The sequence below is a fragment of the Bos grunniens genome, chromosome 29, assembly GCF_055505025.1.
Source record: "Bos grunniens cultivar Pamir isolate PY7600 chromosome 29, Bosgru_T2T1.0, whole genome shotgun sequence".
Taxonomy (NCBI): Eukaryota; Metazoa; Chordata; class Mammalia; order Artiodactyla; family Bovidae; genus Bos; species Bos grunniens.
The window spans coordinates 21,515,329-21,541,468 of NC_141193.1; the positions used below are offsets into that span (position 1 = coordinate 21,515,329).

The 26,140-nt window shown below is 40.9% G+C and overlaps 1 protein-coding gene across 6 annotated transcripts in view; it reads right to left on the bottom strand.

Moving 5' to 3' along the window:
- Positions 1–26,140, bottom strand: part of SIRAL1 (SIR2 antiphage like 1) — a 48,576-nt gene that overhangs the window by 3,161 nt on the left and 19,275 nt on the right. For all 6 annotated transcript variants that reach the window (XM_086383750.1, XM_086383747.1, XM_086383746.1 and 3 more), the window contains exons 2-6: positions 20,977–21,069; positions 16,929–17,181; positions 7,382–7,609; positions 4,588–4,716; positions 2,828–3,113 (exon numbers count right to left, since the gene is read on the bottom strand). In XM_086383750.1, the coding sequence (XP_086239876.1) occupies positions 2,828–3,113; positions 4,588–4,716; positions 7,382–7,609; positions 16,929–17,181; positions 20,977–21,062 (982 nt within the window). In that variant the 5' untranslated portion in view covers positions 21,063–21,069. The remainder of the gene's footprint in view (positions 1–2,827; positions 3,114–4,587; positions 4,717–7,381; positions 7,610–16,928; positions 17,182–20,976; positions 21,070–26,140) is intronic.

Sequence of the window (26,140 nt, forward strand, 5' to 3'; positions counted from 1 at the left end):
CTGTCTGGCGGGATTTTGTTCTCTTCCACATTAGCATCTTCCCTGGCTAGAAGACCTCAAGAACACAGATGAAAAGAACAAAGTGAGTACTCCTTGCCCAGTGGAAAAGCCTACTGAGAGTCCCACCTATGGGCAAACAGTAGAAGCATCTGGAATATTGCATGACAACAGAAAACATCACCAAGAAAGATTAGCAAACTGCTTTCACAGAAAAGATAAATTGGAAAATTTCCTTTTTTAAGGGCTTTTAAAACTCTTCTATAAAAAGGGTAGACTTAGTTTTCAAAATGTTTAGTTATGGTGATGCCTTTTACAAATCTTGTTCCATCAAAACAGAGCCATGGATAATCACAGTTTGTGGAATTTCTCATCACATGAGAATCCCATTGCATAGGACAAGTTCTCTCTATATTAAACTACCCATCCTTTAAGAGGCCCCTAAGATGCATTCAGATTGACCATGAAAATGCATATTAGCAAATAACTTTTCAAGAACATATTCTACATAACAGCAGTAAGGTTTCTTTGGAACTGTGTGCTGAGTCATAATGGGCATACCTTGGGGCCCGGCTTTATTCAAACTAAGGTCTTAAAAAAGCATTCTCCAATTTAGCTATACCAAAAAGTTTTACATTTGGTAGGCTGAGGAAGCTTGCCTGGAGCCGTTAGTAAATGGAAACTTTTATCCGCATTTGGCTTTCTAGTTAGAACTGAGAGGTAAAATGTCAAGTGAATGGTACCCCTAACTTGACTTTAACGCCACCACAACAGTTTCCACATAACATTTTTGAAGCGTTTTTTTTTCCTGTTTAAAAAGACAAAGCATAATCGTAAAAAATAGATTTTCATATTTCATAACATAGGAAAAAATATTAAACACGTTAACTCCTACTGCCTAGAGACAGCCACAGTTAATTTTCTAAGCCTCATGCCAGGCATATCTCTATGCTATTGTTTAGTCGCTCAGTCATGTCCAACTCTTTGCGACCCCGTGGACTGTAGCCCGCCAGGTGCCTCTGTCCACGGGATCTCCCAGGCAAGGACACTGGAGTGGGTGCCATTTCCTCCTCCAAGGGATCTTCCCAACCCAAGGGTTGAACCAGCATCTCCTACATTGGCAGGTGGATTCTTTATGGCACCAGAGAAGCCATGCACACCAAACAAAAATAGAAAACATCTACAATCTTGTATGCCAGGGATTGGGATACAAAAATGCATTTTACAACCTGCATTTTATTTTTTCCACTCAGAATATTATATTTCTGACATTATTTTGGGCAGTAAAAGCATTTTTTATTTTATGGCTTCATATGTATTTAATATTTAATCAATTAATAAATGGTGTATTTATAGAATCACCTATTTTCTGGAACATTTTAGGCTGCTTCCAATTTTTGCCATTTACCCACAACCCTGACTACATCCCCACGCCTTTATCTTTGTGCAACTGTGTCGTATAATCGTGTGAGTGTCCAGTGATCTCCTTTAGAAGAAATTTCTAAGATAGATTTTATCGAAAGGGATTTCTGGGTCAAAGGTTTTAAAATTCTGAACATATTCCAAATTTACCCTTCAGAAAAGTTGTAATAACTTTACCTTCCCACCAAAATTGCACAAATATATTTTTTTCCTCACAGCCTTAGCCAAAAGGGAGTTACCATTCTTCCCTATTTTTCAAATCTAAATTCTTTCTTTTTTAAAATTTATTATTTTTCGGGGGGAGAAATATCAATAACCTCAGATATGCAGATGGCACCACCCTTATGGCAGAAAGTGAAGAGGAACTAAAGAGCCTCTTGATCAAAGTGAAAGAGGAGAGTGAAAAAGTTGGCTTAAAGCTCAACATTCAGAAAACGAAGATCATGGCATCTGGTCCCATCACTTCATGGGAAATAGATGGGGAAACAGTAGAAACAGTGTCTGACTTAATTTTTTTGGGCTCCAAAATCACTGCAGATGGTGAATGCAGCCATGAAATTAACAGACACTTACTCCTTGGAAAGAAAGTTATGACCAACCTAGACAGCATATTAAAAAGCAGAGACATTACTTTGCCAAAAAAGGTCCATCTAGTCAAGCCTATGGTTTTTCCAGTGGTCATATATGGATGTGAGAGTTGGACTATAAGAATTGATGCTTTTGAACTGTGGTGTTGGAGAAGACGCTTGAGAGTCCCTTAGACTGCAAGGAGATCCAACCAGTCCATTCTGAAGGAGATCGGCCCTGGGTGTTCATTGGAAGGACTTATGTTGAAGCTGAAACTCCAATACTTTGGCCACCTGATGCGAAGAGCTGACTCATTTGAAAAGACCCTGATGCTGGGAAAGATTGAGGGCAGGAGGAGAAGGGGACGACAGAGGATGGGATGGCTGGATGGCATGACCAACTCAATGGACATGGGTTTGGGTAAACTCCGGGAGTTGGTGATGGACAGGGAGGCCTGGCGTGCTGCAGTCCATAGGGCCGCAGAGTCAGATATGACTGAACAACTGAACTGAACTGCCCTGGGTCTTTGTTGCAGTGCACGGGCTCCAGGCTTAGCTGCCCCTCGGCATGTGGGATGTTAGTTCTCTAACCAGGCATCGAACCCACATTCCCTGCACTGGAAGGTACATTCTTAACCACTGGACTACCAGGGAAGTCCCTGAAATCTAAATTTCAATTGCATTTCACCGATTAGTCTAACCTGAAAACTAACCATGATCTCCCTTCATAATCTGGTTAGGATTATATTCTGCATCTTGGTGATGACCTGACCCACCACAAACACATAACAGGCTGAAGAACAGCTGCCCTCCGACCCCTCTTAGTCTCAAACGCAACTTACCTGACCTTCCCCTCGTGGAGATCTCACATGTCAGTCGTTTGAAATATTCTGGAAGGTCAGCATAGTCATTTCCATAGGAGATGACCTTAATCCCTTTGTCCAGCATGTTTTCTCGAAGCTTCTTGAATTCATCCACATCTCCTCTCCGAACTAGCATGAAATGTTCTAAGTCAGATTTATGCTTGACGGCCTCCAGAAAAAGGGCTTGGAAAGTGGTGTCATCCACAGTCCAGCCACAGCCCAGGAAGAGGAATGACTTGTTTTCATAGAGTTTCTGAATCTCTCTCTGGTAGGGAGAGAAACAACATGTGAGTCACACTGTGAAGACAGGTCTGCAACTGCTGCATCGAGCAGACTGTGATGAGCAGTGAACCAGGGTGAAGAGTCAGAGGATAGATACGCCCATGAAGGAGCACGATCTTCTCACTGTCTGCTGCTGTAACTTGATGACTGTTCTCAAACTGTATCTTTACCTGGCATTCTCCCGCAGGGTCTGTATTCATTTTACTCTTTCCATTTTTTGACCATATCTGCTTTTTCTGCTTTACAAACTGAGCCATGAATAACCAGAGAATCCCATCACCAGAGTGCTCAAAGAAAACCTGGCCCTTAGAACATTAATGCACATGTGTATATACTTTTAAGACATTTTCTAAAGATTGTTTTGATATGGACCATTTTTAAAGTCTTTTATTGAATTTGTTACAACTTTGTTTTGTTTTATGTTTTGGTTTTTTGGCCACAAGGCATGTGGGATCTTAGATCCTTGACCAGGGATCGAACCTGAGCCCCTGCATTGGATGGCAAAGTCTTAACCACTGAACTGCCAGGGAAGTCCCTGTGGGTATACATTTATACACACATGTATGTACATATATATCACACACTACGTATGTATTAAGTATTAGAAATGATTTTGCTTAAGGGATCACTCAGTGTCAGTTACAGATAAAGCTGTAACAGATGTCAGGGAAAGACCGGGTGAAAAAAAGTCCCCTTGTGCTTTAAAAAAAAATCACATTTTCTTGGTCTTTTTTCATGAAGCCTCCATTTTATTACCCTATGCAAATTAAAAACAATTTTTCTCCAGTGATCAATAAGTGAATATGTATGATGATTCAATACAAAGCCACCATCATTTATATAAAAACTCTTCAGAATGTATGCTCTAGTAGTAATTGGTCAGTGAAAAACTGCACAAATTAGTCTTGGCATAGAGAGGGTTACTAATTCCATGTATGTGTGTCTGTGAGTGCTCAGTTGCTCAGTTGTGCCCGACTCTTTGTGAACCCAGACAGGCTCCTCTGTCCATGGGATTTCCCAGGCGAGAATACTGGAGTGGGTTGCCATTTCCTTCTCCAGGGGAGGTTCCCGGCCCAGGGATTGAACCCGTGTCTCCTGTGTTCCTTGCACTGGCAGGCAGATTCTTTACCACTGTGTCACCTGGGAAGATAATACCATGTATACCAAATAATGAATACAAATATATCTTCTTTGTATGTGAAGATGATGCCAGTAACAGTGCCAACTGCTGGCTGTCAATCAAGAACAAAGTAAAACCACAGGGCCTGACACCTGAAGAGATGTCTGACATTTCCCAAGATGGCACACACGTTCACAAGCTAAGAAGCACAGAAAAGAATGCTTGGCCTTCCAATTTTAAGTGATGAAAAGAAACTGTTAACCCTGGAAGCTCAGTGGTGTGTTCAGAAGGTTCCCAGACAGGCTTTCCCAAGAGCAGCTAGGTCAGCACCACTTACCATAACTTCAGTATTCCTGAGCACATTCTGATAACCAGCTGGGTGAAGGACAATGCCACTCGGGTTGGTGTAGACCCCATGGATGTGTAGGACACTCAGCTTCCGCTTCTCCTGAGCCCACTCAAGGACCTGCACAACATAAACATAGCTTAGCCAGGTGGGCAGGACTGAGCACCTGCTTCAAGGTCCCAGTGGGCAAGACAGTCTTTTGAGGACCAGGCTTCTGACACACTCTCCAGCTTCATAATATCACAGGGCAAGAATGTGGCCACTCGATGTGGCCTTTGTACTGCAGGCATGACTGTTAGGAATGATGGCAAGTCTGGTAATTTCTCTTGCAAAGAAACAATCAAAAATCAGAATATGTCATCATCTGCAAAAACCACATGGGCTCTTTCCACTGGTGATACACAAGACAGCCACAGATGGCCCTTTCAGTATGGATCCCCAAGACGTCAAGCCTTGTAGTGACTCCCTGGTCTAGTCCCCTTTCACATTTACTCCAGGCTTGGCCATATGGCTGGCTTTAGAAAACGGGGCATAAGCAAACAGGAGAAGAAACTTGGAAAACGTTGGCACAATGTGCCTTCTTTCTCTTTTGCTGCTTTTGGAACCCAGCTACCATGTGAAGAAGTCTGACGGCCCAGCCAACAGCCCGCACAACAGACACACAAGCAAGGTTATCTCACACCACCCAGTCTGGCCACCAGAGGACCACAGTCATGTGGGCAGCCTGCAAAACCAGCAGAATAGCCCAGCGGAGCCCATTAGCCCAGCTCAGGTGGCAACTTCACATTATCATGGGCAAATAAAGTGTTGTTTTAAACCACCAAGTTTTCAGGGTGATTTCTTGTGCAGCAATTGATAAGTAGTAGAAGAATCACTTCAGTCACCTGTGAGCTACCTAAGAGGCCACCAAGGAAGAATGACCACTTAGCCACCAATGGTAAGGACCAACCGGGTCCCGTGGTTTCCATTTTCCCAAGGACTTGAGACAGTATAAATTTGTTTTTATAACACTCTAGAGAAATAAGGTATGATTAGGGAAAAAAGAGGCACAGAGATTTAGAATCGTAAGTATTACTTGGCTCTATTCTGACTACCAGTCAGTGGCTTTAACCCTTTAACTTCAATACTGCCCCTAATGTGGACTAACTACAAAAGCAAATCTTGAGACTCCGGGATGAAAATGAGAAGGAAAATTTCAAGTCTGCTAGATATCCTTAACTTTATTTTTCGGCTGCACCTCGCAGCATGTGGGATCTTAATCCCCTTACCAGGGATTGAATCTGCGCTCTCTGTGATGAAAGCATGGGTTCTTAACCACTGGACCGCCAGGGAAGTCCAGGAAATCCTTAACTTAAGAAAGACCCTTATGCGTCTGATGCTGGTCATGATCTTCAGAGATTACATCAGAAACAGGATGGAAGTTGTTTCCTGCCATTCATTTTAAATTTAATTCAATCGTTTATTTATTCACAAAATATTTACTGACCACCTACTAGTATGTGCCAAGTACTTTCTTAGGCATCAGAGTAAGAAGGGCTGACATGGTCCCTGTTCAAATAGAGGTGCTTTCCTCTAGGGCAGACAACAACCCAAGATGAAAATGGAAAGTTACGACACGTACTCCATTGAAAAACTGAATCCAAAAATAAGGGTGGGTCCCTTTTAAATTAGGGTGGTCAGAGAAGACCTCTCGGAGGAAGTGATTCACAAGTGGGGTCTTACAGGTGAAGAAGGAGCAGGCCGTACAAAGCATGGGGGCAGCAGGAGGAAAACACTCCAGCCAGACAAAACCAGTCTTCACAGCACCATTTCTCTAAATTGGATTTCCTTTTACAACCTGACTTCAAGGCCAGCAAAACCACAAGACTGGTATCACAGCCCCTGCTCTGGCCAGGGCAGTGCTATGACAATGAGTGCCCGTGGGGGAAATCATTGGTTTGTCCCAACTCTACTTAGATGGGCTCTAAGTGGAACACAAAGGCAGGTTCCCAGGAAAACAAAGTATACAAGTAAAATTACAAAAACTGCAGGGCAGGACAAATGAGACCCAGTGAAGATCTATAATCCCTTTTTTTTCTCTCTCCCCTTTGATCATTAAATCTCTGACATCTTTTTATGGCAATGGAAACATTCTCCCTTTCATGGCTTCAGTGCATTTCATCACTCAATTTAATGGTGTCACCTATAGACTCTCCTATTGGCGCTAGATTTCCAACTGCAAGCCCTGGCGACCGCCATAATACAAGCCTTCTCTCGTTGGATGAGAGCGGTGGACATCTCTAATTTCATTACTATGAGAGATGACTTAGGCATAGTATGGGCTACATTTAATGTCTGCTGAGGTGTCCTTTAAATATTAACCTCATCCAGCTGTCACTTGGCCGGAAACTTGATTGTCAGACATCAGAAAGTAGTTTTTGTACATTTCTAACAGATGCTATGAAGAATCTGTCCTAACAGAGAAACTAAATCAATACCACACCCACCTGATATTATCAAATGTTAACAATTTAGATCTTACAGTTCAACTGGCTTCCTATCATCCTGCTTTAAAATTGGGTGAAACTGTCCAAATTCACAGAACTGAACACTTTTAAGATCTGTGCTTTTTACTGTACACTGATTTAATCTGAAAAAGCAACAATCCAACTAGGGATAAGAGTCTCCCTCTCTATCTTTCCATGAATAGAGTGCTATACAACATCCCAACTAGAAAACAGTTATTTCTGATGAGGATTCAATCTGCTGGCCAGAAGAAGGGACAAGCTAACCCTTTCCTGTTTACCTTCTTCTCATCAGTAAGGTCAAGGGATTCCAGCTGTTTGCCCTGATCTGCCGCATACAGTTCCAGGAGATTGTCAAAGTTTGTAGTTAATACCAGGGCTCCGTTTTCCATCAGGTGGAGAACTGACTGAAGTAGCTGCTTTCCAGAATCTTCCATCTTTGACTCCAAGTCATCAAATACTTCGTATAAACAGTCCTTGAAAAATGTGGATCGGACATTACTAGTACGCTGGGGAGGGATATAAAAGGGAGAAGTTAGTTCTCGGCATTTTGGTAGGTCATTTGTTTTGCACTCACAGGTAAAATACTTGTCTCCCTTACAGGGTGGACAAGGTAGGTGCCAAGTCCCAACACAACACTCAGTCCGTATCAAGTGACCCAGGCTATTACATCATATGCAAAGCAGCATACACTCTGTAAATAGGCATATTTATGAATGAAGACGGTGGGCACGGCTAGGAGAGGTGACTATTAACAGGAAAAGCTGAGGTAGAAAACAGAGCACCAACCACCCTTTAAACAGGCCCCAGGTCAGAAGACAACACTTTCTGTTAAACTTCCTTTTCCGGGGAATAACCACCAGACAGCTCTCAAGGTGCTCTAACATGTCTTTTTCTAATCCCAGGTGCTTTTTACAGATGTTGATGGATAAAGAACAAGTGGTTTAGCTTCTCCGTGCCTGTTTTTCCCTAGTATAATCCAGCAACTTGTTTACAAGTCTTCCAGGAAGAATACTTATTATATGATAAAAGGTTTCCAAAAACCTGCATTTTGCAACTGGTAAAAATACCAAACACTAATCAGTTCTGAACAGACTCCCTATTCCTTAACATATGGTTCATTTAAATAACTGCTTTCCCAGCTTTGTTTTGAATACATGTAAAATCTCTGAGGACTAGTGAGGAAACAGAATATCAATCTCAAGTGAGAAGTTGGCTTTCTAGTTTAATAAAGACCAAGCAATCCCTGGGACCAAAGGAATCTGAAACAGGGAAGCAGCTATGTAATGTGCTATAATAAATATCTGATCCGTATCTTATTCCTGCCACACCATCCCTTAGACAATATCTAAGCAGAGAATCATTTCTTAAAGGTCCCATTAATCCCCGTTCAAACTCCAAGTAACTGCAGCTAGCTGCTAGATAGAAGACAGCAATAATCTTTCTATTAATCCTCAAAGCAGCCCCCTTACCTTCCTGGTTTCACCTGTATACCGCCCTAATAGCACTGTGCTCCAATAAAGATCTGGTTCCACGGAACCAGGTAAACAGATTCATAAAACATACTTCAATTTGCCAAATGTACCTCCTGTTTTTCAAAGTGTTTTATAAAAATTACCCATTTTTTCATTATATCTGCCAAATAAAGGGTAAATTACTTTCGCAGGAGAAACGTGAGAGCACAGAAGTGCAGCCTGCCTCTGCAGGTGCTGACGCAGCCAGGAGTCATCCGGTCCTGCTGGTCGCTGTTCTGTGCTGCAGCTACCCTGGCCCTGTTGTCAGCGGCTCAGCCTCCTTTCCAGGGCTAACTGGATGGCAGAGCCCACAATTTATGTGGCTAAGGACGTGCGTCACATCTGTCAACTTTTGCTCATTCTCTTTACGTGTCACGTTTTTTAACTTTTGCTCATTCACTTATATCATGGCATAAATTATTACATCACATATTAGCAGCCCATGAACAACCAACTGGGGACTCTAATACTTAATCAGAATTAATGACCTGATCAGAAATAAACTCTAGTTACTGAATTTTACTACATATAAGGGAAAGTGAAAGCATTAGTCGCTCAGTCATGTCTGACTCTTCGACCCCACGGTCTGTAGCCTGATAGGCTCCTCTGTCCATGGAATTCTCCAGGCAAGAATACTGGAGCGGGTAGCCATTCCCTTCTCCAGGGGGTCGAACGTGGATCTCTTGCATTGCAGGCAGATTCTTTACCATCTGAACCACCAGGAAGGCCCCAAGGCAACTACTAATGAATGTCATGCACTTTTCTCAATTTGTTATCAAAAATACAATGCCCCTTTAATGTCTACCAAAATTACAATCCATTTGTCCTACAATCTTGCAATCTCATTTCTGGGAATATATCCCACAGATGTAATTACAAACAAATAAAATGACTTATGCAACATTGTCACTGCTCTGTTATCTGTGACAGTAATAGACTGGAAACAAGCCAAGTATCCACATACAGGCAACTGGTATGGAGAGACCAGGATATACTGTTAGGTAGAACAAGTGCAGATCAGCATGTCTAGAGTGCTACCTGCTGACATGCGGGTGGAAGCAGTGAGGGAAGAATAAATAGAATCCTATTCGCTTGTTTTCACAGAAAGAAACACTGGAACGATGCTCAAGACAGTGGTGACCCATAGAAGGCAAATCTGGGGAAAGGAGGTGGACAAAGCTGTGGATGCGAGTGAGATGCCATAATGGCTGTTACATCTTTTTCGTCATTTTGATTTCTGCAAAGTGTGAAAACAGTACCCATTCAGAAAACCAAATTATGTTTAAAATTAAACAATACAGTGACTTTAAGAACTGCCTTGCTGTCTCTTATACCTTTATTTTGTACTCTGATGCATACACACACACACACACACACACAGTTAAACAAGGTAATCTAGCACCAATTTAATCATTATACACACAAACAGAAACACCTGGGTATACAATCAGGTAAGCATGGGCTTATACTTCCTTGCTTCTCAGAAAAGAAATGCAAAAGGTTAAAGCCTGGAAAGAAAATTCATGAGTCACGTATTTTAGCTGACTATCTTTGGGTCCTACTTCTTTTGGTTATTATATTTTGCATCTCAACACAGAGAGGAAGGAAATCAGCTACTGGAGCAGCATCAATTCCCTCAGACTTGGAGTGAATTGCTTCTCTCTTCAAACAGGTGACCCTAGAACTCAATTTCCCAACAGTGGCCTCTCTAAGTAAAGACAAAGGAATGAAAACAAATAAGGAGGTTCCATGGTCAAAAGGAGATGCTGAGCTCCCACACACATTTATGGACATTTTCTCACTCATTTGAAACAGTGGACCGCGTCCAAGGTTGCTTCATTTCCTCCCACCCTGCAACTCTCGTCCTTCCGATCCCAGACATAGTAAAAAAACAACACAAAAAGGTTATTAACAGTTACCGTGCCTTATACTATGTACCAGACACTTCACATACAGAAAATGCTCTCATTTATTTTTCAAGTGGGGTAAGTAACATCATTCCAGTTTTACAGGAGCAAAAATAGATTCTGAGACGTTAAACGATGTGCCCAGGGTCCCGGTGCCTTTAAATGACAGTCTTTCTGCTCCTGAAATCCAAGGTCTTTGCAATGTCATTTCCCTACTGTAAGAAACTGGCTCAGTGGATGAGCCTTTTTGCCGTGTCATATTACTATTGTTTGTTAAGATTCTTAAAAAAACAAACAAAACTCCAAAATCCAAAAAAGGACATTTTCAAAGACACACAAAAGTTAAAAAAAAAAAAAAAAAGAGAGAGAATGTATAATACACCTCCCCCGTAACCATCATCCGATTTCAACAATCATCACCAATGGCCAATCCTGCTCAACCTAAACTCCCCTCACCACAGCCCTAGCCCCCTTCACTGAAATTTTTCTGAGCATCATATCATCCAGATACTTCAACAGTTTCCTAAAAGATAAAGACTCCTGCTGACATATAAAAACGTCTGCAATACCACTATCACAACTTAAAAAATGCAATACCAATTCCTTAGTAGCAAGTACTCAGTGTTCATATTTCCCCAAATGCGTGTGTGTGTGTTTCTTACATATCTCCTATTGGATTGGTTTTCAAGATGCAGCCCATGGATACCGTGGATCCCTAAGATTCCTTAAGAGGTCTGCAAAGTCAAAATTATTTTCATAACAATATGAAAGCAATACTTGCCTTTTAAAATTATGCTGATATTTGCACTGATGGTACAAAAGCAATGTGCTTCCCTTGCGGCTCAACTGGTAAAGAATCCACCTGGAACGCAGGAGATTTAGGTTTGATCCCTGGGCTGGGAAGATCCCCTGGATAAGGGAAATAGCCACTCCAGTATTCTGGCCTGGAGAATTCCATGGACTCTATAGTCCATGGGGTCGCACAGAGTCAGACACGACTGAGTGACTTTCACTTTCACAAAAGCAATGAAAGGAAGAACTGCTGGTGTCTTGGTGTGACTCGGGACTCAGGGAACCCAGCTTGCCAGTCATCACAGTGTTCTTCACCACCAAAGACTACAGTAGAGAAGAATGCCAGTTTCACTTGAGAACGCCCTTAATAAAGCAGTGAACATAATCAGTTGTATTAAACGCGGACCCTTGAGTACACGTCCTCCTAATACTCCGTGTAAAGAACAGGAAGTACACAAGAAGCACTTCTGCAGACTGGAGTCTGATGTGGGTCTTGAGGCAAAACATCGGTGACTATTTTGAGTTTTAAGCTGAACTAGGTGAACTAGATTTTGTCATCAAATCTCATTTTTAATTAAAAGAATGACTGGCAGACAAATCATGATTATTCAGATTTGAGTATTCTGACCATTTTTGCAAAAATAAATGAAGTGAGCCTGTCATTTCGAGGAGAAACAACCCAATGATTGCTGCCATTGCTGCCAAAGATAAAAGCTGAGCTTTCCAGCAAGAATCAGGTTTCTAGAAAATGTTTACCTGCCACCATGAGCATGACAGCTTCCAAATACCTTTGTGATACGACTGGCAGTGATTTTAAAGGATGCATTTTTTTTTTGTATGTTATAATGAAATGGGTCAAATTCTAGAATAAGAAGATTCTTCTAAATGCAAGATGGATCATGGAGCTTAACACATCAGAGTAAGGGAAGTTCAGATTCTATATCGCCACTGACATGGCTATAATCTGACTTTCAGATTCCTTATGGCTATTAATCTCCAGGAAGCCATCACTTACAAAATTTTGGTGTAGTATCAACAATGAATATCTACAGTTATCCAAAAAGAGTTTAAAATACTTTCCTCTTTTCCAAGTGTGTACCTGAGACCTCACTTTTTTCGCACAGTTACACCAAAACCCCACAAACACACGGAACTGACTCCATTAAGCAGATGTGAGGGTCTGTTTTCTATTAGGCCAAACACTGAAGAGATTTGCAAAATGTGAAACAATACCACTCTTCTCACTGATTTATTATTCTTTTTCACTAATTTATTTTTGTTTTGAAAAATATAGTTGTGTTTCATAAACATGTTATTTATGTTAGCATATAATAGGTTTATTATTATTTTTAAGAGAATTTACTATTTTTTCAATTTCTCAGTTTTAATTTCTAATAGTGAATAGAGACATATATATTATAATTTATATATAATATAAAAGAGATATAACCCAGAGAAACAAAAGCTGTTTGAGATTCTCAGTAACTTTTAGGAGTATAACAGGGTCTTGAGACCCAAAAGTTTGATAATTGCTGTTTTGTTGGAACTGACAATTACACTTTGAGGTGAGTAATAAATCTCCATCCAGAGATAATCAGTGAGTCCAGTTTCTTACTTGGTTAGTATATACTGACACTGACTTTAAGTTCTCTCATTACTTTCAACGGTAACCAACCCAACTAACAAGGTCATGCTTTCTACTCTCCGGAGACCATTCCAACAGACAAGTGGGATGGCAGACAAGTCCATGCCTCCAAGTCTTCCTGGACTAATACAGCATTCTTTGTCCTCATGAGCTCTTTCTTTTCCCCCTAGAAAGACAACACTTTTATTGTTACCTATTTAATTTTTACTGGGAGCACAGTTGCTTTACTATGTTGTGTTAGTTTCCACTGTATAGTAAAGCCAAGCAGTTATATGTACACACATATCCCCTCTTTTGGGGGGATTTCCTTCCCATTTAGGGATTTCCAGGTGGCTCAGTCAGTCAAGAATCTGCCTGCGATGCAAGAGACCCAGGTTCCATCTCTGGGTTGGGACAATCCTCTGGAGAAGGAAATGGCAATCCACCCCAGTACTCTTGCCTGGAGAATCCCATGGACAGAGGAGCCTGGCAGGCCACAGTCTGTGGGGTCGCAAAGAGTGGGGCACGACTGAGCGACTAACCGTTCACTTCACTTAGGTCACCACAGAGCACTGAGTAGGGTTCTCTCAGCTACACAGTAGGTTCTCACTGACAACATTTTTACTGACTGGCTGACATACTTCTTTAATACTTTTCCCTTATATTTTGGGGCGATACAATTTTTCATTACTGTTTTATACAAGTTTGTATTTTTTTGAGCATTAAAAATTATGTATGCTTTCTTCTCTCTCAAGTGTACTTGTCAGGTATTAACACAGTCACTCTCACTTTCATTGACTAGTGTTTAAATCATAATTTTCTCATCCTTTTACCTTTAATGTCTCTATGGAGATATAGTTCACATAACATACAATTTACTTATTTGAAGTGCACAGCTGAGTGGTTATCTGCAGATCCACAAATATGTGCAACTGTCACCACAGTCTTTTTTTATTTTTTTTGGCCATATATCATGGGGCTTGTGGGATTTTCAGTTCCCCAATCAGGGACTGAACCCAGCTGCAGCAGTGAAAGCCCAAAATCCTAATCACCAGGCCACCAGGAAACTCCCTACCACAGTCAATTTTAGAAAATCTTCACCGTCTCAAGAAGAAAGCCTGTACCCTGGAACTCTCGCCTCCTGCCCACCAACTCCTGCTACTGCTAAACCACCAGTCCTAAACCACTACTAAGCTGCTTTCTGCTCCTATAGATTTCCCTAGTCTGGACACTTGATATGATTGGAATCTTCTAATACGTGGTCTTCTGTGACTGCCTTCCACTCAGCATAATATTTTAAAGGTTCATTCACATGGCACCATGTATCGGTAATTTGATTCCTTTTTACTAGCAAGTAAGATTCCACTGCGTGAGTGTCACCTTTTGTTCATTCGACAGCTGATGGACAGCTGCACTGTCTTCACCTTTTGTCCATAATGAACAATGCTATAAACATTTGTTTATAAGTTTTTGTATGGGCAGATGCTTTCATCTCTCTTGGGTGTGTAGATATGTGTGTGTATGCAAATGCAACCACTGGCTCACACAACAACTCTGTATTTATTTGAGAAATGGCCAGTTTCCCACCTTGTCTGTACAGTTTCACAATCCCAGCAATGAGGGTTCCAATTTCTCCACAGCCTTGCCAACACTTACTATCCGACTCTGATTCCAGCTATCCCAGGCATGAAGAGGTATCTGACACGGTATTTTTTTGGCTGCACTGGGTCTCCACTGAGGCGCACGGGGGCTTCTCTAGTTGGGGTGCAAGGGCTTAGCCGCCCCAAGGCACGTGGGATTTTAGTACCCTGACCAGGGATTGAACCCACGTCTCCTACATTGGAAGGTGGATTCTTAACCACCGGACCATATCACGGAAGCCCCTGACATGGTTTTTGATCTGTGTTTTTCCAATGACTAATGATGTCAAGCATCTTTTCATGTACTTATTGGCTATTTGTATATCTTCCTTGAAGAAATGTCTATTCAAATCCTCTGCCATTTAAAAACTGATTTTAAATGCCAGAGAGGGTGTGGAGAAAAGGGAGCCTTCCTACACTATTGGTAGAAATTTAAATTGGTACAGCCACTATGGAAAACAGTATGGAGGTTCCTTAAATAGAGTTACCATGTGATCCAGCAATCCTACTCCTGGGTATGTATCTGGAGAAAACTCTAATTCAAAAAATTAGACACACCTCTACATTCACAGTGGCACAATTTACAAGAGCCAAGACATGGAAGTCAACCTAAATGTCCACTGACAGATGAATGGGTAAAGAAGATACAGTACATACATACAATGGAATACTATCCAGCCATAACAAAGAGTGAAATAATGTCATTTGCAGCAACATCCATGTAGAAATTATCATACTAAGTAAGTCAGACTTACTTAGACAAATATCATACGATAAAGACAAATATCATAGAGGAGAAAGACAAATATGATATGATAACACAGATGCAATCTAAAAAATTATACAAATGAATTTATTTATAAAACATAAACAGACTCACAGACATAGAAAACAAACTTACTGTTATGGGAGTTTGGCATTACCAGGTCCAAGTTACTACACATAAGACAGATAAACAAGGCCCTACTGCACAGTAGAAGGAACTATATTCAATATTCTTAAACTATAATGGAAAAAATATGAAAAAGAATATATGTACAACTGAATCATTTTGTTATACACCAGAAACTGTATAGAACACTGTAAATAAACTGTATTTAAAACAATTTTTTAAAAAAACTGGATTATTTGCATTGTTAAGTTCTCTATATATTCTGATACCACACTGTCACCAGACACATGAATTGTTTACATCGTCTCCCATTCTGGGGGCTGTCTTCTCACTTTCCGGATAATGTTTGGTAAGCCTAATAGCTTTCATAACTTTGACAAAGTGCAGTTTAACCTAATTTTTCTTTTGTTTCTTAGGCTTTTAGTGTCACAATTAAAAAACTACTGCCAGATCCAAGGTCATGAAGCTTTAAAATTATGCTTTCTTCTAAAAGTTTTCTATCTTTTAGCTCTTAACATTTAGGTCTTTAATCCACTGAGTTAATTTTTGTATACGGTATGAGGTAGAGGTATCAGGAACTCTTAAAAGTCTATTAATTTTTATACTGTTCTAGGTTAGTAACATTTTATCCCAATTAAGGACAATGAAATGAATAGAGGAAGTAACAGGCCCTAAGTTTATGAATGAGTCAGGAACTAGGAAGGAATTACTTTTAAACGCCTTTCAGGCTAACACCTGATGACACCTCTTTTCTACAGGCCCTCGGGCGTAGGGGCAAAAAGCAATGGCAATGACTGACTTTTAACGGAGTTAAGAGTTATATTTTTTTCAAAGGTGCACTTAATCTACTAAGCTTTAAAACATGCTTTGGCTACTCTATTATATCCAAATATATCTTAACTGAATCCTAATTCTTAAACATTTTTAAAACAAAGCAAGACAAGAAGGCCCTTATATCATTCAGGAACTGATTTCCAGCTCAATTTGACAAAACATGACTCTCTCTCTCTCTCTCTCTATGAATGAATGAATGAATGAATGAATGAATGACTGCCTTTAAAAGAAACATTAAAAACTGGCATGGCTTCATCCACAAAGTAAGAACTAACTTGAATCTTTCTGAGGTTCTCTAAAAGACATGGATGCTAGGGAACACAGCTTTTATAGTAGTGAGCATACTACTACTATAGAAAAAGTAAATTTAAAACAGCAATAATGGGACAGTGGCCTCACTTTGTATATATAAAGGCTTCAACAACAACATTATCATCATTGCCACTCCCATCCCCACACTGATATGGGGTTAAGGTAACTACCCTAATCAGGTCCATGGACAGACATTTTGGAGAAGAGCTAAATGTTACACAAATCTACAAACCAGAAACGAACATCCTGATTGCATTTAGCACGCGTGTCCTGTTTTAGGGAAGATCAAATACCAAGCATACAGAGTACTCACGGGAGACAGTTTCTGGATGAGGTCATGGGCAACATGGACGAGGTTCTTGTCTTCATGGAGACACTTCTGAAATTTTTTGCTCTCCTCATCTTCTAGAAGATCAAAATCTATGGCCGCATCCAGTAAGGCCTGAATCAGCCCCTTCCAGGATTTCAGGGCTGGGACCTGGGGCGCAACCGCAGCACTGATGCCTGTTCCAATCACCAGCACAAGCTCCCGAGGCTTCTTAGTTTTCAGGCTTGGGAGCAGCTTCCTGAAAGGGTCAAACAAATAAGATGCTTGGGAACACCCTGCAGACACGAGGCGCAGAGCAAAGCTATATTAAGCCACCGTTTCAGCTCCACTCTTGCAGCCGCAAAGGTGACAAGCACGGGTCTAACGCCTTTACAAAGCAGACTGAGCAAAAAGACCAGAGTACATGCCAGCGTTTGCTGAAAACCAGAGTAAAAATCCTACTGTGGGAATCCTAAAGAGCCTGATGAGACCAATCTTCTCTTTCGTAATCCTCACAACCTAAGAAAACCCACTAACATTAGGAAAAGGTCTGATTATCACAGCTCAGCAGAGTTCTGATAACTAAACTATATTTTAAATCAACATACATTTCAAAAAGACATGTTTGATTTGGACTCAAGAGAGAAAAGAACCCTCTCCAACATGAAATTCCTACCACTGAGAAATGTAAAACAGGAGACAAAAGAAAAGCCAATACAAACCTAAGCCCCAAATTTGAGAACGTTAAGATGAAAATGGGCATGACTAAAGTGAAGCATGAGACAGTCAAATATGGGAACAAATTTGCCTTTGGTTTTGTTCTAGACAACCTCAGGCAAAAAATGAAATAGTAGCAAACAGAATCCTGAAAACACAAGAGCCTTACAGACCTAAATAAAGAAATAACTATTCAACGGACGTGACGCAAGGTGGAAAACATTCCTTTCTTCCCGTGATAAGCACTGCGTTCAATCCTGACTTCTGTGTGAGACAGCAAGGGTGCGAGTTTTTGTGTTTTGTTTCTCCACGCCCCTTCATCCTGAAACTGTATTATTAATAAAACCTGTTTGAAATATGTTTATGCACTTTAGTTTTTGCTGATGGCATGTGTTTTCTTAAGAAATTACCCTTCTCAGCCTTTTGTCCAAATAATGAAATGAACAGAAAAAGGATCTGTATGCTGGCATTAACGCAAGAAAGGAGCAGGGCTTTTAGCCTTGAGAAACCTGGTTTTGAAACCTGGTTTTCTACCTCTAGAACTGCCTTCCCTACTCCCAACTTGATGAAAAACTTATCCAGCACCACACACAGTGGAGTCCTTGACTGCAAAAGCTTTGTCTGTTGGGGAAGACGGATAATGCAGGCTAGAAGCAAACAATGAAAAGTGCGCTTCGGTTCAAGGGGATCAAGGAAGTGAAGCAGACACAAACATATACTTAAGAAAATTTCTAGAAGGATTTACAAGAACTGTACAGAGTAGTTAACTCTGGGGATTGGGGAGAACAGGACTTTTGCTTTGAACTTGAATGTGCTGTACTATTTGAATTCTTTACCTCAGACATTACAGATTTGAGGTATGATTTTTCCATATTTAAGATTTCCGGTTACAAAGGGAAAATGTAACAGTTGTTTCATTTTCAGCTCTTCCTAAAACACTAAATAACAGTAATTTTAAAAGAAGGCATAGGTTCATAAACAGTCAAATAGGAGAAGATAACGGAAATAGGAAAAGTAGACAAACTAGGTCAACAGAGCTTAGGAGCTGCCAAGAACCGAGCCCCTGGGTAGAAGCTTGGGCATTAGAAGCTTGGGGATGTTCGGGTAGAACATAAGAAGGCAGAGGGTCAATTCACTGCAAGGCTGTGTCAGATGCGGTCAGAACACTAGGAAGGGACGCCTATCTTCTAGGGAGGTTTGACCAGAGGCTTCTGCATCTGAGAACATACAGCCCAGCTTGGCGAGGTGCCTGTGTTAATTCTGTACAAGAAATATGAGATTTTCCCTTGCCCTCCCCTCCTAAAAGAAGACTCCCAGGCGTGGGCAGTCAACCTCAGACCTGTACCTCAACCCCACTGGGTCAGGAGACAGGAGGAGTCCCCTTTGGGGAAAAATGATCCACATGAGAGAAAAGACCCACAGAGGCCTGCCAGTGACCAAGCCCCTCACCACAGAGTCTCCAATTGGCTTTTTTTTTTTTTCCCAATTGGCTTTTTAGTGTTTTCTCTTAAACAGGAGCAGAAAAATAAGGGTCGCCTTACCTTGAACAAACTCCCAGCATGTGAGTTACATCCAAACAAGCCAGCAGATAGAGAGGAACTTGGGGAAAACAAGGGAAAACACAGGAAAGAGAAGAAAAACTGAAAAGGAAACGGACATTCTCACAAAGGTTTTTTTAAAAAATGGCATCTGTGAAACAGAACAGGATGTTATAAAAAAGAAAAAAAAAAGTGGGCAAACAAAAAGGTTTCTTAGAAATTAAAACTATAACAGAAATAAAAATTCATAAGGTGGGAGATACAACTGAGAAAATCTTTGAGAAAGCAGACTGATGAAAACAAAAGTGACAGAAAACTATAAGAAAATTAGAGCCTTATCCAGAAGGTCCAGCGTCTAAATACCCAGAGTTCTATCAAGACAGAAAACAGAAAAGAACTGCAAAGGAAATCATCAAATAAGTAACACAGGAAAACGTTTCCAATGTGAAATCACCAGCAGTCTGCTTAATAGAGCTACCTGATATCCAGACTCACATGAAGATACAGTGCTGTTAAATTTCTGACTACTGAGGAAAAAAACAACCATCCTTATGAGCGTCTAATGAGAAAAGAAAAAGAGGTCATATGTTACAAAGGACTGGGAATTAGATCAGAGTGGCTATTTTGGCAGGAATACTTAGATGTTAGCAGAGGATGGACAACGATCTCACAACTCTAAGGAAAATGATTTTGTATCTCAAGTTTTCTACTCAGCCAGATCGTCAAATCAATGTGAAGAGTACAGTTAGACATTGTCAAATGTCTCCCCAAACTTTTTCCCTCTGAAGTCTTACTAAAGAAGCTGATGAGACATTTTTCAGCAAAATGAAGGTGTACGCTGAAAAGGACGATCCAGGAAACAGAGGATCCAACGCAGGAGAGACGTGAAAGGAATGCTCAGGGTGACGGGAAAGGAAATGGCAGAGAGCTGCAAGGCGGCAGGCCAGGAACCAACTGCCAGAGGGAAGAGTCCACAGAACCATGCTAAGCTAGCACGTCCCTGGCGTGGGCCAGTGGATTAGGAGATCTACTCTCTGTCACAGTCTGAGTTTCAATTAACAGGCTCAAAGAAAACAAAGCAAGCCAAAAAAACGGACACTCTTAACAAACAGGAAGAGAAAAACGGACAAGAAAAGTAATCATCACATATTACGCTCAGCTATGAACACTATTTATACAGTCATACGATGTAAATATCAAACCGAAAATTGTGATATAAAACATACGAGGACGTTGTGGGGAGAGTCTGTAATGTATGTGTGTGTTGTGGGGAGAGGCTTTGAGGGGGGTGTGTGTGTGTGTGTGCGTGTGTGTGTTGTGGGGAGAGGCTTTGGGGTGTGTGTGTGTGGGTGTGGGTGTGTGTGTGTTGGGAGCTATGAGGGGAGGATTCATGATAGCAAACCTAATCCTTACTTTCCACAATTTGAAATAGGTAAAACCAAAAACTAAAAAAAAAAAAAAAACCAGCAGTAAACACAAGAGTACTAAAAATCTGGAAGCAAACATCAGAAGAAACAGACAAAGTTGAAAGTGATTAGCTCCAAGGAGGGCTGAGGCACTACAGCCCTTGAAGAACTGACTTAAAATCATATACGTTTCTGACCTTGATAAAAATAAAAATTAAATGCAAAATAAAAACAGTCTGACTTTTCCATGAAGGCCAGTGTTTTCTTTTTTTCTTTTTGAAGGCCAGTATTAATTAGTGAAGCCAACTGGGATGTAGGGCAAGTTTATTCTTTTTCATCAGCTACCACCAATGGTGATTTGCTCTGCTCCTCAGACTTCTTTCGCTTGTTTACCTGGGCTTCTTGGTGGGGGGTGCGCCATCACTGAAGAATCCCAAAATCTTGTCTATATCCGAGGCCTGGCTCCCTGTGGAAGCCATCCAGTTTCTAAAATAGATTAAACACCATGGACCACAATTAGATGTGTAAAGTACATTATTCAAAAGAGCACATGCATTAAATAGTTTTAATAAGCTATACATCCTGAAAGCGATTTAGAGGTATAACTGGCTTAACAGAAACTCATTAATCAATGAGTGTCCCAAACTTCTGGGATTAAATTCATCCAAAAGAAAGTGACCTTGAAATTAGGGTTTTGAAGCTCTGTACTGTTAGCTGACATACATAGCTAAACACATGTTCTGAAGGCTCCCCCTCCCTCCCCGACCCTGCTTCAAAAGCAAACAGAGCAGAACCAAACCGTCGCCAACTCATGCCAGTTGGCCACCACTTTGTGGAGCCAAGAAATACCTGCTATTCTACCTTGAGACAGGTCTGGGGAAGACTTACGGGAAAACCCATGGGTGACTGTGCTACACATCCCCATATTATTAATATCCTTTACTGTCACCTAAGGAAATCACTGGATCCAGAACAGGATAATCAATACTAATTTGCTGACTGCTGGACATTCCTTGTCTCTGAACAACTGGTTCCTCACGCCGGGGAAGCACGACTCTCAATCTAAGCATATGCTTACTCTCTTTCCTTAACAATGGTTCTATAAACATCTGTAATCTGGACAAAGTACACTCACATAAAAAATTGAGAAAGACGACTTGAGAAAGATCAAAGTAAAATATAGAGGGAAGTTATTTAATGTTTATTAAATCAAGTCCAATGATTAATTCAGCTACTAAATCAGAGTTTTAACAAACTCTGTAATAATGCTTATCACGTGCCAAACACGATTTACAAACATGAACTCATGTTATCCCCATTATCTTATGAAGTACTACTATCGCCCCATTTTAGTGATGGGAAAATTGAGGCACAGGAAGCTCAACATGTGCTTGTTCAGTCACTAAGTTGTGTCTGACTCTCGGTACCATAATTCAAACCAAGGCGGTCTGCCTCCCAAGTCCGCGCTCTTAGCTGCGCTATTATAATCTAAAAACATTGTCCAAGTATTATCTTCTCATCTCCCCCCACCCCATTTTTAATACGCAGTTCAAAACCATCAAAGAAGGGAGCTCCCACATTCTAGAAATCTAAAAACTAAATCCCACGTTCAGATTTAGTTGAAGTAATGGTGATGCCGAAGGCTATGGCAGCCCACTCCAGTACTCTTGCCTGGAAAATCCCATGGATGGAGGAGCCTGGTAGGCTACAGTCCATGGGGTCGCTAAGAGTCAGCCACGACTGAGTGACTTCACTTTCACTCTTCATTTTCATGCACTGGAAAAGGAAATGGCAACCGACTCCAGTGTTCTTGCCTGGAGAATCCCAGGGATGGGGGAGCCTGGTGGGCTGCCGTCTATGGGGTCGCACAGAGTCGGACACGACTGAGGCGACTTAGCAGCAGCAGCAGAGCTGCTACATGACTCGGTGCTCTGCTGATACAGTTAAAGCAGTCAGTTAAATTTAGGAGCTGAAGGAAATCATTTTTTTCTGGTGATAAGCATTACATATTACAAACCTCCCAGCAGTACCAACTAACCAGAACCCCAGATCAGTCCCATCATTTTCCCCTGGAAAATGTACTTGTTTTGCTGGATTCTCTTCTGACAGATGGTCAATTCTTGGTGTTGACACCTGAATACTAAGCTTTTCCATTTTTTTTCTTTATAGAGTCAACTATTCCAAAGGTCCCTTCCATATACATAATTTATGAGAATTAAATATGGCCAACAGCTCTTGACAAGTTGTTACTGGAATGTTCTGGGTCCTTTTACTTAGGAACTAAATGCAAAGTAATTCAATATGCCCATATTATATTTGATCACATACTCATTCTGTCTTCTAACATTTTTTCTTCAGTCTGAAAGATGTCTCATATGATACAATATTACATGTACATCCCAGTGATATCTAAGCATAAGCCATATCTTATTCCTTCTAGAGTGCAATTTCAGAAAAAATAACTCTAGTTTAGCATTTATCCTAAACAATGTGCAGCTACTGCTAAAGAACTTCTGATTGTGAAAATCTTGCACAGAATTCCTAACATGCATCAACTAGTTCACACATTAATTTCTTTGCGTGATCGCCACTGGAGTTTTCATTTCAGTGGGACTTAGCAGAGGCGGGGAATAGCTTTTCTGCCATAAGAAAACAAAGGCCGGTGTCTTCATTACTCCAATTACTGCCAAGCTACTGAAAAATCCTTCAAGGCCAACAGAGTTCAACAAAATAAAAGATGCTCATCAAATGCCAAGACAAGTAACCTTATTAACAAAAATTTTAAGGCCTAAATCCTCATATCAGATAGGATACTTTTACTTCGAAATATGTCAGCTTGGCAAGAAATAGGATGCTCATATCTGGTGGATGAAAAAGTGAAAAATTGAGGCCAGTGTTCTAGGAAAAATCCAGTAAGAGATATGGAAAAAGGAAAAAAGAAAAAGAATTGGCTATATGAATGAAATTAAGATTACCTAAGATAGCAGTTATAGATTTGAAAACATGAAAGAATTCCAGAAGTCCCTGCTTTCACAGCATTTTGGTTCTAGAAAGATGGCAAAATATGGCTTCTTTTTCCACAGAGGGATGACAGTGGGGCCTTGCACCTGCTCTCCTCATGCTGATCTGGGGGTCTCCCTCTGCTTCTAGTGTGTGGTCTTCCGCTCTAACGAACCACTGACATGCACAATGAACTCAGAATAACACATTTTCAGATACAAATGGATGGAATAAATAAAGAGAAAAGTTCTAATCATGACATTTTTGCCTAGATACAAAAGATGTACAAATGACTAGCTAGCAAAGGAGGTCCTTGCTTGGTCTAAAAGATCAGTTATATTTGTAGCAAGCTTTACCCTTTGCTGTTTAAAAGTATCAACAAATAGAACTGACTGGAATAGACTGGCTTATTTCTCCAGCATAAACACAGAAAAGGGTTAACTGTTTTCTAAGGGAAAAGATAGTCATCCTCTGATTTGGAAGAAACCAAGCCCCTCTGATTGTGGCTTTTGGACTAATTCCAACACATCTGTTTTTTTAGAAACTATGGGAGAGGAAGGAAGGAAGGAAGAGACAGGCAGTGTAAGGTACTACAAGAGGGCATCCAACAAGCTTGCGGGCAGTTAACAGTTCACTGACACAGTTTAAGGCAGTGATGAATTCAGTTCTATCGGAGACTGCAGCCTATCCTATCTGTTTTGTATAGAACGAAGTTGCCATTCTCATCCTTCTCATTCACACACAAAAATGGAACTGATATATAAGAACTGTACGTGGTCAGTCTTACGGACTCTGTGGGAGAGGGAGCGGGTGGGGAGGTTTGGGAGAATGGCATTGAAACATGTATAATATCATGTATGAAACGAATCGCCAGTCCAGGTTCGATGCATGATACTGGATGCTTGGGGCTGGAGCACTGGGACGACCCAAAGGGAGGGTATGGGGAGGGAGGAGGGTTCAGGATGGGGAGCACGGGTATACCTGTGGCGGATTCATTTCGATATTTGGCAAAACTAATACAATATTGTAAAGTTTAAAAATAAAATAAAATTAAAAAAAAAAAAGAACTGTACGTGGAATCTATACAGATGGCATAGATGAACCTACTTTCAGGGCAGGAAGAGAGACAGAGATGCAGACACAGAGAGAGGACATGTGGACACGGGAGGTGGCGGGAGATGAAGTGGGAGATTGGAACTGACACACATACCTGACTCGGATTAAAGCAGGGAGCTAGTGGGAGCCCTCTGCATAGCGCAGGGAGCTCAGCTCTGTGCTCTGCGACCACCTAGAGGGGTGGGGGGCGGGTGCCGGGAGGGAGGTGCAGGATGGAGAGGACATATGTACACACAAGGCTGATTCACAGTGTCACAGAGCAGATACTAACACGACGTTGTAAAGCAACATACCCCAATTTTATATACATATATATACATGAACTGTATTTAGCTGTGCCTCGCTGTGATTCCTCTGTGTGCACCAGTCTTCCTCTACCTCTGGTTAACTTACTTTGTTCCTACTTTTATCCCTAAATTGCATGTGACCAACACCCTCTCCCTTCTGTCAGATGAGACCTGTATCACACTCATTTCCTGGAAATTTGCTTTAATACAGTCACTGATAAAATGCCAGATTCATACTACTTATTCTTGGGATTTCACCAGTAAACAATGACCCAGCAATGAAAAATGTGAGAGTGAACTCATAAGATACAGGATTTCTGGGAAGACTTTCGGGATTGAGAGGTATAATCACAAATTCTAGAAAGCCTTTAAACTCAAATCCCAAAATAAACTACACTGATATTCCGGGCTCAAGAGCTCAGATGTTGTTTTTATCAGTTATTTTCGATTATAAAACCAAAGTAACACAGCATGTAGAGGGAACAAAACTGTTTCAAGAAGGAGTAATGGAACATCCGAATTAAAATCTGATTTGAAGCAGAAGCTGGTGATGGATGCCGATGGTTTTACTGTGCAAAGGATGATAACTGATAGATTCCTTCTACGTCACTGCTTTCCCTCCTGTGAAGTTTCTGAGAAGGTACATGCTGAAAACAATGACACATGATACTAAACAAGGAGGTTTTAAAAATATTCAATGAAAAAATCTTCCACATCCAAGTAGTATGACCGTGCAAACAAATTTATCACAAATGACCTAGGCAATTCATTAAAAATGAGAGTAAATAAATCTTCAAGGGTAAGACTGGACACTCTAGCCAGTCCTTAAAAACTGACATCGTCCTCCTAATAAGGCAGGTGAATTATGAATGACCGTGCCCTCAACTGCTTCCTTCTCACGAGAACAAAAGGACAGGGAACAGATGCAGATTCCTTCAAGTCCGGGTAGCCAACAAGCTGTCACCATTATAGAGGATCTCTCTCGGAGTTGGAAATTTGACAAGTCTTAAAGGGAAGACTTTCCTGTCATGACTTAAACACCACTGATTTTGAAAAAAAAAAAAAAAAATTTAAGTTGCATTTTGACATACAGCTTGGCAAATGTTACAATTAAAAACCTCAAGTGTAGCTGGATGTTAACAGTGATTAAGTGA